Source organism: Danio rerio, chromosome 10 (genome assembly GCF_049306965.1).
Source record: "Danio rerio strain Tuebingen ecotype United States chromosome 10, GRCz12tu, whole genome shotgun sequence".
Classification (NCBI taxonomy): Eukaryota; Metazoa; Chordata; class Actinopteri; order Cypriniformes; family Danionidae; genus Danio; species Danio rerio.
This window is the reverse complement of record NC_133185.1, coordinates 38,579,845-38,597,184: the sequence shown is the minus strand read 5'-3', so window position 1 is coordinate 38,597,184 and position 17,340 is coordinate 38,579,845. Positions and strand designations below refer to the sequence as shown.

Below are 17,340 nucleotides of genomic sequence, written 5' to 3'. Positions count from 1 at the left end.
CCGAACTCACAAACACATATGTAATACAATACTTTCAAAACAAGACAAGCAAACATATGGCTATATTATTGACTTATTACATATTTTAAATTAAATGTTGTTGACTTTATAAAGTTTTGCTTCAGAAAGCAAATGGTTTGTTGACTATTCAATTGATTAATTATTAAATCAATAAATGATTATTTAATAAATATAAAAAATACACACTTTGATCAGATTGGTTATAAAATCCAAACCCGTGCCTCTCAACTCCTACCCACTGCCTATTTGAGGCATTTACCGCCACGCCCCGTCCAAAATTTTTATTCATCCTACTCAAAAATCACTTTCTGGGTGTCAAAACACGTCCTGGTACCATAAGAAGTCTCACCGGTGACCACAAAGCCATCAACAACCGAATAACAATGCAAAGTCGCCGGTTTCAGGTACCACTGACTTGTTGCGCACTTGCTATTTCCCCATTTCAGGCTTCAACACAATGACTGCGTCGCTTACAAATGTTTTCTTTCCGCCTTAAATCTTCTGACTGTATTTTAATTATAGGAGAAAGGCTACCGAGGAGTTCGCTTTGGCTCTTGAGGACTGGGATGTCCGAGTCGCGGTATGAAGACATACTTTAGCCGGGTGAGAGTAACCGCAGGTGGGAGAGGAACACGGGAGTTTGTGACAGCGAGCGTTTCTCCAGCACGCGCTTGAATGCACGCGGATTTGATGCAGAAATAATTGCAGACTGTTACTATGATCTCAGCGCAGCACCTGAGAAGCTGCCGTGCACCTGGGCTCTGTCTTCAAATACTTTACAGTGTACTCATACTGTGGACCAAAGAAATGGACGGACTCTCGGATTTCTCAAGTAAGTCAAGTACCTATTCATGAAGGTTTCATAAATGTACAAGATTAGTTTTACATATACAGAGAACGCATATTATATTAGTGTCTAATTTTTTCCAAACAACCTGTCAAAATTAAATGTCACTGTCATTTATGTAGCCTGTATTCATCCAAAATTAAATTACTTCTCTGATCTGTTATAAAAAGTAATATTATATTGTATTAGGTTTTTTTTTCTTTAAATAGCCTAATTAAATGCTTCATCCTGACAATTGCAGAAACCCAAGTAATTTTTGACATTTAATTCGTATTTTAGGGCTGCACTCCAACCCATATTTTAATGTCTATGTCAAGTCAAAATCTCATCAAATCATTCTTCTTTTAAATATTCCTGACAGACATACATAGACAGACAGACACAGAAAGACTAACATATTGATAGACAGACGTACAGACAGATACACAGATACAGACAGACAGACAGAAACAGAAACAGACATACAGGCAGATAGATAGATAGATAGATAGATAGATAGATAGATAGATAGATAGATAGATAGATAGATAGATAGATAGATAGATAGATAGATAGATAGATATTGATAGACAGACAGACAGACAGACAGACAGACAGACAGACAGACGGACGGACGGATGGATAGATATATAAACAGACAGACAGACAAATATTGATAGATAGATAGATAGATAGATAGATAGATAGATAGATAGATAGATAGATAGATAGATAGATAGATAGATAGATAGATAGATAGACAGATAGACGGACGGATGGATAGACAGACATACAGACAGCTATATATATATATATATATATATATATATATATATATATATATATACAGACAGACAGACAGAAAGATAGACAGATAGATAGATAGATAGATAGATAGATAGATAGATAGATAGATAGATAGATAGATAGATAGATAGATAGACAGACAGACAGATAGACGGACGGATGGATAGACAGACATACAGACAGCTATATATATATATATATATATATATATATATATATATATATATATATATACAGACAGACAGACAGAAAGATAGACAGATAGATAGATAGATAGATAGATAGATAGATAGATAGATAGATAGATAGATAGATAGATAGATAGATAGATAGATAGATAGATAGACACATATTGATAGACAGACAGACAGACAGACGGACGGATAGACAGACATACAGACAGATATTGATAGATAGACAGACGGACGGAGGGATGGATAGATATATAGACAGACAGACAGACAAATATTGATAGATAGATAGACAGACAGACGGACGGATGGATAGACAGACATACAGACAGCTATATATATATATATACAGACAGACAGACAGAAAGACAGACAGACAGACAGACAGACAGACAGACATAGATAGATAGATAGATAGATAGATAGATAGATAGATAGATAGATAGATAGATAGATAGATAGATAGATAGATAGATAGATAGATAGATAGATAGATAGATAGATAGATAGATAGATAGATAGATAGATAATGCATTTGCTAACACATTTCAGAATTCCAGTAGATCAATAGAGCAATGTAATGTAATATTTTGTTAGATTATCTGTTTAGGATCATCAAAAGTCAATCAGCTCAAGCCTGTGATGGAGATCTGCTGATCCTCAAGTGTCCACGACACTCCACCATAACTATTCAGTCTGCATTTTATGGACAGAGTGAAACCCTGGTCGGGATTGAGCCAAGAATGAGATGCCAATGGCATAACCACAGCTGTTCTGCTTCCACAACACTGCAGGTGAGAAGCACAACACTAAAGTTTTCTGCATTTAGAATTTGAACAAGTTTATTATTGTTAAGTTTATTGTTAAGTTTATCTTTGAACAAGTTTAATATTGTTTCTTATTGTTTATTACTGTTAAGTGGACTGCCAACAAAAATGTACTGCTCCTGCATGCACTAGTACAACATGATGTACTAAAGACTAAACACGATTTAGTGCAGAGATGCATATTTCTATTTCAAATAAAGAAAGAAAAGTTTTAGTTGGAATACCCGAGCAGCGATATACTAAAAACTAACCTCCAGGTGCCGCCATGCTGCTGAGATGACGTTAAGATTAATCTTATCTTGGACATTGTACAAAGACGTTCACATGAACATGTGTAAACTTCACATCCTTTTGATTTTCTTTGCAAACAAAAAAACAAAAAAAAACTTCTGAGTTGCCTATTCATTAAAATCAGTCCACAGGACAAAGGAACTGTGGAAAGATCTTGTGTTTTAATTCAATTGTATTCAAGTTTAATTGTATATCACTTTTCACAATCAAAGCAGCTTGTTTCAAAGCAGCTTTACAAAAGGTGCACATTATTGCAATACAATCAAATTCAGAAAAGTTTATTGCACACAGGGTTAAAAACTACCCAAATTGGGTTGTTTTTAACCCTACTGCTGGGTAAATATAGGACAGAACACACCCGTGGTTAAATTAACCCAAGTAATTGGGTTATTTTTAACCCCATAAATGATTTTTTTTTTTACCCAATAAATGGTTAATTTTTACTTAAATAAAAGGTTAATTTGATCCGAAAATGCCTGCGAAAGATGACCCAGCAATTGTGTTGCTTTGACTCGGCATCACTGAAGTACGGTGGGGGATGTGCAGCTTTGATTACAGGTGTACAAAAGGTGCTAGTAAGAATTTTTTTAATCCAGAAAGGTCTGACTAAGCGCTGCTATGAGCATAAATCTAATTTTAATCATCTGAAAACGCAAGAAATCTGTGTTTATGTTACGCTATTTTCATTGCATTTAAACAAATTAGTACATAATATGTGATATCCCAGTCAGCCCCTGCTGTGAGTTGATTTGACCCAAGAGCTGAAATGAAACTACCCAAGGCTCTGAAAATAACCCCCAAAAATTACCCAAATGCCTCAACCCAAGATTTGGGTAGAAAAAAATAACCCCATATTTTTTAGTTTATAGTTACTAATAACCCTAATCAATTAACTCGTAACTAACAGCTTAGATAACTAATAGATTAATGTTTCATTTATATTTGGAAATATATAAGCAATTGATATAAAAACGATATGAACATAGAGCCTCGTTAATTGTGCTTGCACTAATAAACCTGTTTTAGAAGCTTTAATGTAGTCCCACAGCAAAAGCAAACCCAAGAGGGTTTTGTTGTAAGACTAGACTCCTGTGGGAGCTGATCATGTTCATTTCTGGCTTACAGAAGTAACACATTTTCCAGAATCAGGACGAGGGAGGCTACTGTACTTTTCCCTGCTTATAACACACAGTCTTTCCCTCCTTATTAGAAAGTGCTTTCTGAATGCCAAGGTCACAGAGATTGCCAGTTTCTGGTTAATCATCAAGTCTTTGGCAAAGATCCTTGTCCAGGAATCCCTAAATACATCAATGTGTCATACAGGTGTAAACCTAGTGAGTATTTCCTCCTTTAAAGCCTCAATTGATTATTTCCTGTTCAAATATTTACTCCTCGACATTAGAAATAAAATTTGTTTTACAGCTGAGCACAAGAGGAAAGTAACATGCGAGGGAGATCGACTTCTGCTGCACTGCAAGTATCCAAAAGTGCTGAATATCTACTCTGCTGTTTATGGCAGACTGTTGGAGGAGGAAGACTTGTGTTCATCTGAGGAACAAAAACCTCCGTATGGTATGTTTTTGGGGTTATGTAAGATTTATATTGAGTAATATACACCTACTGGACACTTCACACCTTTCTGATCAGCCAATCACAAGGCAGCAGCTCTTAGTGTATTTAGGCATGTAGATGTGGTCAAGATGTCTCATTTTAAAATGTGGCATACACACAAAATGGGGGTGGAAAGTGTGTACACCACTTCCCATGCTAAACAAACTTGATGTGAGAATGTGCGCAGATGTAAACTCCAAGTAAACATACTTAACCTAAATATTACCTTAATTACGCCACTTTAAACCGTTGTATATTAAATCATCAATTATTGATAAATAAATTCAAATGATTCTAGTGTTTGTTTACTTTCAGGAAGGTTTCTACAATTTTTTATAAATGAGACCCCTGGTGAAGTTCAAATCAGAGAGGCGATTTATATGACTTTAAACCTGGCATGGTTATTGGATCTAGTTTTTTTTAAAAACTCTAGGATTTAAAGAAAGTTGTCTTACAAAGTAGTACCCAGCGACATCAAAAGATAATGACCTGGGGTGTGTTTCTGAAAAGCAACCTTAGTTGACTAATGATGGAAGTTCCATTGCTTCAAACTTAGTTCATTGATTTTGCATTCCCAAATTCTTCATTCCAACAAACATTCGTAAACTGCATCACAAACTTGTACGCCTGCAGCTACATATCTAGAGCTGTAATTAGTAGCATAGTGCCTTGCTGTGTTCCATTTCCAGTTATCCTCCCTACGCCCTATTCATTTAGAACAGTGGTTCTCAAACTTTTTTCATCAAGTACCACCTCAGAAAAAAATAGTCTCTCCAAGTACCACCAAAATGAGCAGTATTGAAATACAGTAGCGTAGTAGGCCCAGTAAAGCAGCTACAACTCTGCACAGTTAAAAAAACATGGCTGATTACCTCAGAAATATAGGCTATGTCATATATGGGATATAATATACCCAATTTTTGATAAATTTTGAAATATATGTAGCATGTACATACATATTTCATTCCTCCGCGTACCACTAGAAGGAAGCCTGCGTACCACTAGTGGTACACGTACCACAATTTGAGAACCACTGATTTAGAACATTCTAACATTTAAACTTGGGAATGATTAGAAAGGAAACATTAAAGTCATCACTCTTAGGTGTGATTTGCTTTCAAAGTATTATTTACAGTTCAGTTTCAGTGATCCTAATATTGATAATATTGCTCCCTTCGTTGTGCACTCACAACATTTATGCCATTTTGAACACAGCCGTGGCTCATGACGAAAGCTATAGATGAATTGTACTTCCAGTAGAATAAAGTACAATGTTGCAAAGCTCAAGTCACATCAAACTGCTTTCTTGAACAAGACAGTATCTATGTATCCATCTACTGATGTGAATTAGACGCATGTTCAAAACTGGAATGTGTATATATAGATACCGTTTCTATATGATCAAAAATTCTATTTAACAAAATGGTCAAACCCAGAAGTCAGTTCAACCCAGTACTAGCAAGGTCTACCTAATAACTAGGCCAGGATTGATATCTGCAATGATTCAAAAGCCATGTTGTGTTTTTTTGTGCTTTAGTAGGGGGTGATAAGATAATAATTTTGATTTTAATTATTTGACAGAATGTCTTCATCATGGAGCTGTGGATGTGGTGTCCAACATCTGCTATGGCAAACAGAGGTGTTTGTTTACTGTGGATCAGAAACATTTCAAAGACCCCTGCCCTCCTGGAACAAAAAAGTATATCACCATCCTCTATGCATGCGGTATGCAGTATATGCATTAAAATCTTCCTCAAGTAAAACTTTTCAGAATATGTCAAACTAGGTCACTATTTAACATGCAATCTTCACATCATGGCATATCTTATATCAGTTTCCCATTGACTGAAAGTGTAGGAAAAGACAGATTGTTGATTTACCCGTGTATTTTTTCCTGTCTCATAAATTACAATGAAGTCAAAACATGTTTGGGAATAAAACTAGGGAATGAGCCTGGCATTTTTAGACCTCGGGGCTTCCTGTAAAACTTCCTGTGATTGCTTTGAATGGCAATCTTTTGTTACTGATTGGAAAGCAGAATCAGTTAACAGGAAAAATAAAGATTACTCATCAGCTTCGCACTGAAAGATCCAGGGAGATTCTGTTAACTGTTTGTCCTGTTTCAGTTCCACAAAGTTTACTCAAGGAGGCTGATCCTAGCAGTTTCCTGACTACCTCAATGCCTAGCCAAAGCACCAAAGAAGGTGAAAGTGACAAAGATGACAGCACATTAAGTAAAATCTGTGCAATTGAGGTATATAACTTACTAAATTATCTTCCTCTTTATATGCAGAACGTCCAGTTATCAGAAGCTCAAAGTTTCCAGAGGGCGGGATTATTTTGAGCAATGCTTTAATGGCATTTGGCTACATCACAGGTAACCCGATGTCTTAAACTTATGTTCATCCAAAAGTGAAAATGTATTTCCCATTTACTTCAAGTTGAACACAGAAGAAGATATTTTGAAGAATGTCAGAAACTAGTAGCCATTGACATCCATAATAGACTAAACGAAAAATTACTATGGAAGTTAATGGCTACTGGCTCCCATCTTAATGTCAAAACAACATAAAAAAAACCTGTCAAAAATGCAAATTGATTTGTTGGCAATTGACTACCTTGATGTCAAAATGACATAAAATTGACATCTAATATTAGGAGAGGCACCCGGTAGGGTCTTTTGCTGCTGTAGCCCATCTGTCTCAAGGTTGAACATGTTCGTTCAAAGATGCTGGCCATTCTCCTTTGACCTCTGGCATCAACAAGGCATTTGCGCCCACAGAACTGCCACTCACAGGATATCTGCTCTTTTTTGGACCATTCTCTGTAAACCCTAGAGAGCCCTTCTGGCACCAACAACCATGTCACATTCAAAATCACTTAAATCTTTCTTCTCCATTCTGATGCTCGGTTTGAACTGCAGCAGATCGCCTCGGCCATGTTTACAGGCTTAAATGCTATAAGTTGCTACCATGTGATTGGCTGGTTAGAAATTCGCGTTAACGATCAGTTGGACAGGTGTACCTAATAAAGTGGCCATTGAGTGTAGATGTCAATATTTTGTCGTTTTGACAAGCTTAACATGCATTGTAGGGATACAAAATCCAGTGTAAGTTGTCATCTCATTTAATTTGGAATAAAAAAAAAAACTTTTTGTGTTGTTATTTTGGTTGTCTCGTGGCATTCTGTTAAGGGTGCTCGGGGAGTATGGGGTCAGAGGCGATCTGTTGAGGGCCGTCTCGTCCCGGTATGAACAGAGTAGGAGTCTGGTTCACATTGCAAGTCAGATTTGTTTCCAGTGCATGTTGGACTCCGGCAGGGCTGCCCCTTGTCACCAATTCTATACATCATTTTTATGGACGGAATTTCAAGGCATAGCCTTGGGCTGGAGAGGGTCCGGTTCGGGGACCACAAGATTTCATCTGTTATCCGCAGACGATGTTGTTCCGTTGGCTTCATCAGGCATGGACCTTCAGCATGCACTGGGGCGGTTTGCTCCCGAGTGTGACGCGGCTGGGATGAGAATCAGCACCTCCAAGTCTGAAGCCATGGTGCTCCACTGGAAAAGGGTGGTTTGCCATCTCCAGGTTGGAGGAAAGTCCTTACCCCAGGTGGAGGAGTTTAAGTATCTCAGGGTTTTGTTCACAAGTGAGGGAAGGATGGAACGTGAGACTGAAAGGCGTATTGGTGCAGCAACAGCAGTAATGCGGTCGATGTACCAGTCCGTTGTGGTGAAGAAGGAGCTGAGCCAAAAGGCAAAGCTTTTAATTTACCAGTCAATCTACGTTCCTACTCTCACCTATGGTCATGAGCTTTGGGTCATGACCGAAAGGACAAGATCTCGGATACAAGCGGCCGAAATGAGTTTCCTTCGACGGGTGGCAGGGCGCACTTTTATGGATAGGTTGAGGAGTTCTGACACCCGGGAGGAGCTCAGAGTAGAGCTGCTGCTCCTCCACATCGAGAGAAGTCAGCTGAGGTGGCTCGGGCATTTGTTTCAGATGCCTCCTGGACGCCTTCCTAGGAAGGTATTCCAGGCATGTCCCACCTGGATGAGGCCTCGGGGAAGACCCAGGACACGCTGAAGAGACTATGTCTCTCAGCTAGAATCCTCGGGATCAGTTTGCACTTTTGACATGTCATTTTGACATCAAGGTGCCCGCTGGGTTTACAACATTTTTCAGAATATCTTCTTTTGCGTTCACCAAAAGAAGAAGAAACTCAATTAAGATTTGAAACAAGTGTAAGGTGTGTACATTGACAGAATTTTTAGTTTCTAATTTTTCAAAATATCGCTTTAAGGCTCAGTTTGTATTTTTATCTAACTTACTCATCTTCACTCTTTCTCTTAGAGCATCCAGAGATGGCAGGACTACTCTTTACGTCAAGTGTTTGCGTGGGCCTTCTGATAGTTCTAATAGCCGTTTCAACACAACTGACATGCAGTAGACATCTAAATACACCTAGAGCATTCAGAAAGAAGAGTAGAACTAACCTGGAAGAGGAAGAGCCAATGAACCAGGACAACAGTGAGGAGGAGGATGATGAAGATGATAAAGGGTCACTGATGGACAGCTCTAACCTGTCAGAGATCGGCAGGAAGGTGTACTGCTGGGAAGACGTGACGTACACCACAGAGGCAGCTGATCTGATGGAGAGGATTGAGCGGCGAGAGCTAGTGATTCAGGAGATCAGGATGAACGCATACCTCAATGGAAACACATGCATCCTGCATTCAAACATGCCAACTGTTACACAAAACGTACAATTGCTGTAATTTCAACCAAACTGAGTGAAATTTTGGGAATGTTTTATGTTACCAAAACACTAAATTAAAGGTGATGTGTGAAACTTCAAGCAGAACAAAACAAATGGGTCTTCAAACAGGTTTTCTAATTAACATTAGTGCTGGTTCCAGAAATATTTCTCCCATAGGATTTTTAAAATAGTTTTTATTTATTTGTTAAAGTGTAATAATAAGAAATTAACCAAACTAACCAGCTATGAAGCAAAGAAAAATAAGTGTATGAAAATCAGACAAAAAAGATGAAGGAATGTTTACTTGATGAGTTTAATGAGGGAAAAGCCTAAATTTTATGAAGCATTGTGAATTACACAGTTGATCTGAAAGCAACAAAGAAACACAAAACTTTTTAAAGTAGTTTTATCTTTAGAAAGCATCTCTCAATTTAAATTTAAATAATGTTCTGGAATTTATTGTTAATCTAGTTATGCACAAATTCCATTAAGATGCGCAATTGTTTTAAAAATAAGTTGAATTAACGTGAAAAGATGCATTTAGCAATCACATGTATGACCTCAAAGGACCTCTGTGCTCATGACAGGCCTGTCTTTAAAGGGATAGCTCATCCAAAAAATGAAAACGAACTTATTTATTGTTGTGGGTTTAAACCTTGGGTTTCTTTCTTCTGTTGAACACTAAAGAAGATATTTTGAAAAATGTTGGTAGCTGGCACCCATTGACTTCCAAAGTAGGAAACAAATTAAGAGAAACCAGCATTTTTATTTGTATTTACAGAAAAAAAGAAACTCAAATAAGTTTGAACAAGCGAAGGGTGAGTAAATAATGACAGGATTTTCGTTTTTGAGTGAACTATCCCTTTAAAAACGTTAGCAGTTATTTTTAAATGTGAGTTTCCAAATGGAAAAAAATAATAGAGTTTAATTTCTGGAACCAGACCATTGCACTTATGTTGCTTATGTCAAGTAGTTCAAATACACTAGTCAGCTTATATACCAATTTTAAGCCATGAAATAAGTATTCTAACTTAAACTGCACATATCACCTTTAAAGACTCTGTCAGATGCCTTACTTTAAAATTTAATATGACAATGCTACTGTTAACTGATGTTATTTTATGTCTGAATTAAGAAAGTTAGTGACTTAAATCATCCTATTAAGCTAATATATTGCTGTTGTGTTACACTGTACAAGCCATGTAAACAGAACAGTAATTCATAAATTATTTATTTTATTAAACAATAAATGAATAAAAAAGCCTTAGTTTTTAAAAAGATGGTAAAATATTTTAATTAAAAATGAATTATATTTAAATGTCATAAACTCATAAAATAAAACAATGTTTCTCTAATACATAACTTCACCCTCAACTTTCCTCTCTTTCCAGTGAAACCATAACTCTCAATACTTTAAGCTTTTTTTGCCTTGAGGATACACAAATGTTCTGTGACTCCTTCTCGGTGCTCTTCAAATGTGCCACAGCGATCCTGAGAGCAACATCCTGTCTTTAAACGGCATCAAGTTTCAATTGAGTAACTGCCAGAGGCACAGACAAAGAGAGGAAAGGTGTTGCATCCTACCAATGAATCAGAACAGAGAAAACTGGTGTCTCGCACTCTGCAAACATTCATCTGCATACAGTCACATAAATACCTTTCATATGTAACAAAGGCACCAAATTGCATAAAAACAAAAGCAGGAGAATCTAAAGTAACTGATGTGCCCGATGGAAAGTAACTGTAGTCCGGTTGTTTACTTGTCTTTTTATCTATCTTGGGCCCCATTTGATATTTGTAAGTCCTTGAAATTGCCTCTTTAGGGCCTGTCTGTCCGACCACTCCGACTGAAGATGTGTGTCATCATCTGCTTCTTCTAGCTTCTGTGAACAAGAAAAAATAAACAATGACAGCTCCATATAATGAAGTAATCTACAATTAAATATATCTCTCATAATAAAGGTAACATGCAGCTGTGTAAAAAGTTAAGAGAGCATTTAAAATGGCATTTAAGCATTTTAACTTAATTCTTGTTTTCCTTTCTGTAAACTACCAAATTTGAAGTCTTATAAAATGAGAGTTGAAAAAAAAAAATCAATATTTATTGCAATAAACCTGATTTTCAAATCACAAAAAAAATGAAACATTTAGGGGAAAAACGCTCGAAATTACAATATTTTCATTTGAGATTTGGATCACATTTGACTTAAAAATCACACCTAAAAATGCAATAAATCAAAAGAAACAGAATTATCGAGTGGTCTTATACATTTTTTTCCATAGCTAGTAAATATATTAATAATATCTGGAGTTTGCATCAAATACAATTGAGCAAAAACACTTTATTTACACACTGTAAACAGCATATTAAATAAAATAATAATAATAATAATATTAAATAATAAAGTTCAAGCACTCACTTTCAGTTCTTCCTGTCTCTTGTAATAGTGCAGCATCATCTGCTTTTGCTCATCTTCACTCACTACTGGTTCTCTGGCAGGTGCGCCCTGGCCCCGCTAACATGAACACGCAAACAAAGGTGATCAGTTTTTAAATTGCATCTCAAACATCAACGCAACATCATGTTTGCAGACAACAAAAATCTAAGTAAAACTCATACTGAACACACACTTTTTGAATTTTCACAATAATTTTGGTTTTCTCGTTTTTCCCAATATAATCCTGCAGCTTTTTGCCCCTGTGCAGTTCTTTAGATGCCCACCACAGCTGAGCCTCTTCATTGGTGATCACCTGTAATGAGGCCTGCAATGGAGAGCGTTCATCAGTATTTATAGCCTGTGTTATGCTCATCGAACAAATAAAGAACATGAAGTTTGGTCCACAGTACATACACATAGTTACTTAAAAGCATAAGTCATCCAAAAATTATTTTTCGCCATTGTTTACATACTTGCATGTAAATTCAAGACCTGTATGACTGACTTTCTTCTCTCATGAAAGAAGATACTTTAACAAATGTTGGAAACCAAGCACTAACATCCAATCTATGTCCAAGTCAAACAGTTCAGAACACAATGGGGAGTTTTATTCTGTTAAGGAGGATCTCTGATACCTGTGTTCCAGTGAGATCTTCCTGATTTTCAATCTCCATTCTTATTGGATCATGTGGAGGAAGTCCCATTGGGTAAACTATCATCACTGCTCCTCTCAGCTGGTCCAGAGCTTCTTTCACCATTTCCATGGTGACACAGACATTTGCTTGAAGTTGTTTCTGGACAGAGAAAAAAAACATTTATAAATATATAACAATATATTAAGAGTTAGATTTACTCTATGTTAAAAACTTCATACTTTTGAAATTAAAGCCTTGGCTTCCTCCATTGTTCTTCGCAAAACATCTTTCATCTTCTCGTTTGGGGCTATATCGAAAGGCAGAGTTTAGGTATAGCAATTAATGTGGAAATTCTAATTAAATCATCTACACTTATAACACAGTCGGGTTAGTTTCGTCTAAAGAAATTTATAAAAAATGAAAAAACATTTACTAAGGCAACATTACATTGCTTATGCATTAAGACCCTTTACAATGACTTTTTTTTGTATTTAAAATGTTATTTATTATATTTATTTATTTAAATTTTCTACATTTTTTTTTTAAATTTCAAAAACTAAAAAAAAAATAATACTTTTCTTTTAATACATTATTGTAACCAATGTTTAAAATATATTTAATTGCTGAACATTTCTGAAACAATCATTGATTTAAATATTTTTAAATCAAGAATTTTTTGTAATTCTTGGGTCATTTAAGGTGTCATAAATTATACACATATATAAGAAAATGTATAGTAATAAACAGATAAATGTGACAGACTAATACCGTGTCCATTTCGACGTCCGATCTCATCTTTTTTAAACTCGGCACCGCCACTGGGAATGCACCGCTCTTCCCATTCATCCTTCAGTTTGAGCTCCACAATCTGATCATCGGTCAGGCCTTGCATATTTGGTGGTAAAGAGATACCATGATCTGCCAGCTCTGGGATTTCTATGGGTAAACAAATGAAAAGTAGCATGGATGAACTTAAAGAGACGTTTTGGGTGAACTATCAGCATTAACCCACCCTTGATCCCAATTTAAGTTTATTTATCCATATGACTACAAAACAAGACTTTATGAAAAATGTAGAAAACCGGTAGCTGTTGATATCGATAGTGCTTTTATTTCTACTATGGATGTCAAAATATTTTTTTGTGTTCAATAGAGATAAACAAAGTGAAACCACTTGAGGAGGAGTAAATCACAAGTACTTTTTTATTTCTGGGTGAACTGTTCCTCAAGCGATTCCAGACCTTTATGCATTTCTTTGATGTCATTTCTTTATGTAGTGGTTACAGGTTTCCAGCTTGCTTCAAAATATCTTCTTTTGTATTTAAACAGTAGTAAAAAAAATAAATTAAATAAAAAAGTGGAACCCCTTAAAGTTGAGTAATTCATGAGTAGATTTTCACTTCTGGGTGAACAGTCCCTTTAATACTTAGTAACGAACAAATTTATTATTCTATAATATTTCACCTCTTAACCATCACCCCTTTGAGTTCAGACATATGCATATAAATTATGAAACTCAGAACATACCATTTGGAAAGTAAAAAATGGATTGATAGATGCATTGACTTGAATATTGTGGATTAACAAAAAAAGAAAACTTAAAAAAAAAAAAACACCTCATTTACATTTTGAGAAGGATTTATTGAAGGTTAATTCCAACACAGTGACCATAGTAATAATTGTATGAAAGCTACACAAATGCAGAGTTCATTTGGGGGGTCTAAACCCTGGAATGCTGGTGTCCTGCAAAGTTTAGTTCCAACCCTAATCAGACACAACAGGGCAAGCGAATTAAGCTCTTAGTAGGCTTTTATTTTGTAAAAACATACATGCTGAGTATGGACACCTCTGCTTTTTGTGTACAATTACAAATCAGAAGCACTGTATTTGTCTTAAAAAAATAAAAGATTACGAGTTTCTCTTTATTCTGCTAAAAACTGGTAACCATTGACTTCCACAGAAAGAAAACATTTTACATTACTGTGGAAATTAATGGGGAGATGCAGTGGCGCAGTAGGTAGTGCTGTCGTGTCGCCTCACAGCAAGAAGGTCGCTGGTTCGAACCTCGGCTCAATTGGTGTTTCTGTGTTGAGTTTGCATCTTCTCCCTGCATTCGCGTGGGTTTCCTCAGGATGCTCTGTTTTCCCCCACAGTCCAAAGACATGCGGTACAGGTGAATTGGGTACGCTAAATTGTCCGTAGTGTGTGAGTGTATGTGTGTGGATGTTTCCCAGAGATGGGTTGCGGCTGGAAGGGCATCTGCTGTGTAAAACCTGCTGAATAAGTCAATCCGCTCTGGCGACCCCGGATTAATAAAGGGACTAAGCCGACAAGAAAGTGAATGAATGAATGGAAATTAATAGGTACAGGTTTCCAGTTTTCTTCAAAATATATTTTTGTTCAACAGAAAAGAGAAAGACAAACAGGTTTGGAACAAGTGGAGGGTGAGTAAATGATGACAGAATTTTCAGTTTCGGGTAAACTAACGCAACATAATACACTCAATACTTGACTTCTACTACACTGTAAAACCTAAAAAGTTAAGGTAACTCAAACCGTTTGAGGAAACCGATTGCAAAAAATCATTTAAGTTCAAAAACGAATCCCAATGAGTACTGTGAACTTAATTTATTGAGTAAATAAAACTATTTGAGCACAGTAAACAGAACTCCAACCAATTGAGTAATGTAAAACCCAATAGGTTAAGGCAACTCAAACCATTTGAGTTAAACTAATCTATAAGAGTATTGTGAACTTACTCCATTTAAGTTGAAGTAATGAGGTATTTAATTTACGTATTACCTTCAACGCTGAGTTCAAAACTCTTTTCAAATGAGTAGAATTAACTTCCAGTAAATGTTGAGTTAATTAACGTTACACTCATTTCATTCGGTAAAGTTGACTGTTGGGTTTTACAGTGTAATAACGCTAGTTAAATTTTACCTGACACAACTGTTAAACCAAATCGAAAGATGCATTTATACCGTTCAACACTATTAAAATACATAACACGTAAAGATCAGTCATACCAGTGCAGATTCTGTCCACTTTCAGTCTTGCATTGTAGATCTCGCAGATCTGCTGGGTCAGCGTCTCAATCTGCACATCCACCGTAGTGTTGAAGAGAAACTGGCTCTCGTCTCCCCGTTTAACGTGAAGCTGAACCATCTCTCGCTTGCGGATTCGGTCCTGTGTGCGCGTGTTATATAAATATGAGACTTTAACAGAAAGTAAAACCTGACCACGGGGAAGTGTTCTATGTCGCCAACTCGCTCCTCACTGTGTTTGAGCTTGTTGTCATGGCACCGACACTATCGTGTTCAAGAATATTCTAGCATGCTGAGCGAGCACGTAGCAGACAACGTGTGTTTGAGTGACACTAATAATACAGGCAATAATTTCGATAACTACCGTAAAATATTGTATACTGTCTAGTTGTACAAACAATACTTACTTTTCATTTAGTGCATCAACAAGAACGTGTTTAAAGCAGCAGCAGTGTGTTGTTTGTCCACAGGAAGTACTGTCATCGGTGCATTCAAAATAAAAGCCTTCCTTCTGCACTGCAAAAATGCTTTACTTATTTATATTTTTGTATCTCATTTCTAGTCCAAATATCTAAAAAAATCTTAAATCAAGACGAATTTTCTAGACAAGCAAAACATATTGTCTTGTTTTAAGAAATAATAAGCTAAAATTACGTCAGTTTTTCCTTAAAACAAGCTAAATAATCTGCCCATGGGGTAAGAAAAATAATCTTATGCCAAAAGGAAAAAACTATTTTGCTTGTTTTAAGTAAGAACTTAATTAATATTGGCTAATTATTTTTTAAAACGAGACAATATTATTTGATTGCCTAGAAAATGCTTCTTGATATAAGAATTTAGAGATATTTGAACTAGAAATAAGCCAAAAAAGCTAAGTAAGAAAGACATTTTTGCAGTGTGCGACAAAGCTGTCTAAACTTCATATAAAAATATGCTCATAATTAAAACAAGCGTATATTATTATAATATACATTTTGTTTTACATAGTTGTGCCATGATATAACACGCATGAAGGATGAATATTAGATAACAATTGCTTAAATTGGCAATTTTAACAGATTTAAATTGTTAATTGTTCAATAACGTAATATAAACATGTTTATAATGAGATATTTAAGTCAAAGTCTCTTTTTAAAGTACAAATATTGAATAAATATTAAGAAATATCTTATGTATTCTTCATTTTTATTTGAAATAATTATAGGTTGGTGAGTATGCTAAACTCTCTCTCAGACACACACACACACACACATTACATTTTACTAAGCACTGCTCATTGAGTGAATATGTTTATATGTTTTAAATGGTGTTGTATTATGTACAAGTTTTTATTCTAGTTTTTATTGTGTTACTTGGATATGGATTCTGAAAAAAAGAATAATGATCTGTTAATATGGCATCTGTACTGAAGTTTTTAACCTGCACTGTTAAATAATGCACCGTATTGTGTTTTAGTAACAGGAAAAGTTCCATACACAAATGTTTTAGCATACAATTAACAGTGTTTTATTTATTTTTTAGTCTACATAAGTTATCAACAATTAGTACACGTTAATAAACTGATGACCTGCTGCTTGTGTTATTACCAAGTAATAATTTAAAGGTGGGTGTCTCTTTTAATCGTTTGAGCTATTAGATAATGACATGTAAGTTACTTAACTACATTTGTTGCCTTGTGGAAAAAAAGCAGATTAGAAAGTCTTAAAAGCAACTAAATCTAACTTTAAAAATTGACAACACTGGAAAAATACAAGTGTACTTACGTGCAGGAGTTATGTATACTACAGGGACGGGTGTCCATGATTGGAGGACAGAGGGAGAAGGGGGTGTGTCGCAGCGGGACAATTCACGTGTAGGACTTTATTTACCTCCTCACAGTCGGCGAATC

General features: G+C 35.8%; 2 protein-coding genes across 21 annotated transcripts in view; one reads left to right on the top strand and one right to left on the bottom strand.

The window, feature by feature from the left end:
• The window catches only part of cfap298 (cilia and flagella associated protein 298), a 49,209-nt gene extending 31,870 nt beyond the window's left edge, over positions 1-17,339 (bottom strand). Inside the window, exons 1-11 of one of the 14 annotated variants that reach the window (XR_012385986.1) lie at positions 15,860-15,962; positions 15,435-15,594; positions 13,174-13,341; positions 12,645-12,712; positions 12,406-12,564; positions 11,964-12,095; positions 11,753-11,848; positions 11,093-11,215; positions 10,772-10,872; positions 9,070-9,249; positions 5,678-6,260 (exon numbers count right to left, since the gene is read on the bottom strand). Coding sequence is in view for 4 of the 14 variants with exons in the window: in XM_073914190.1 (XP_073770291.1) it covers positions 11,105-11,215; positions 11,753-11,848; positions 11,964-12,095; positions 12,406-12,564; positions 12,645-12,712; positions 13,174-13,341; positions 15,435-15,573 (873 nt within the window). In the remaining 10 variants the exon portion in view is untranslated. 14 annotated transcript variants of the gene reach the window in all.
• On the top strand, positions 296-9,593 carry eva1c (eva-1 homolog C (C. elegans)). 7 transcript variants are annotated; one of them, XM_073915018.1, is made up of 9 exons: positions 296-425; positions 544-853; positions 2,559-2,639; positions 4,174-4,297; positions 4,386-4,535; positions 6,156-6,273; positions 6,701-6,778; positions 6,868-6,951; positions 8,927-9,593. In XM_073915018.1, the coding sequence occupies exons 5-9, from the start codon at positions 4,476-4,478 to the stop codon at positions 9,349-9,351; spliced, it is 765 nt and encodes a 254-aa protein (XP_073771119.1). In that variant the 5' UTR covers positions 296-425; positions 544-853; positions 2,559-2,639; positions 4,174-4,297; positions 4,386-4,475; the 3' UTR covers positions 9,352-9,593. The 7 variants fall into 7 exon arrangements, with proteins under 7 accessions (XP_073771119.1, XP_073771115.1, XP_073771118.1 ...); XM_073915014.1 differs by having other exon boundaries at positions 6,156-6,299; XM_073915017.1 differs by having other exon boundaries at positions 2,456-2,639.
• Position 17,340: the final 1 nt, after the last annotated feature.

Coding starts and splice junctions, on each gene's coding strand:
- eva1c (XM_068223835.2), top strand. CDS start 739: ATGATCTCAGCGCAGCACCTGAGAAGCTGCCGTGCACCTGGGCTCTGT. Junction 6,300..6,700: donor CACCATCCTCTATGCATGCG/GTATGCAGTATA, acceptor GTCCTGTTTCAG/TTCCACAAAGTTTACTCAAG. Junction 6,952..8,926: donor GGCATTTGGCTACATCACAG/GTAACCCGATGT, acceptor TCTTTCTCTTAG/AGCATCCAGAGATGGCAGGA.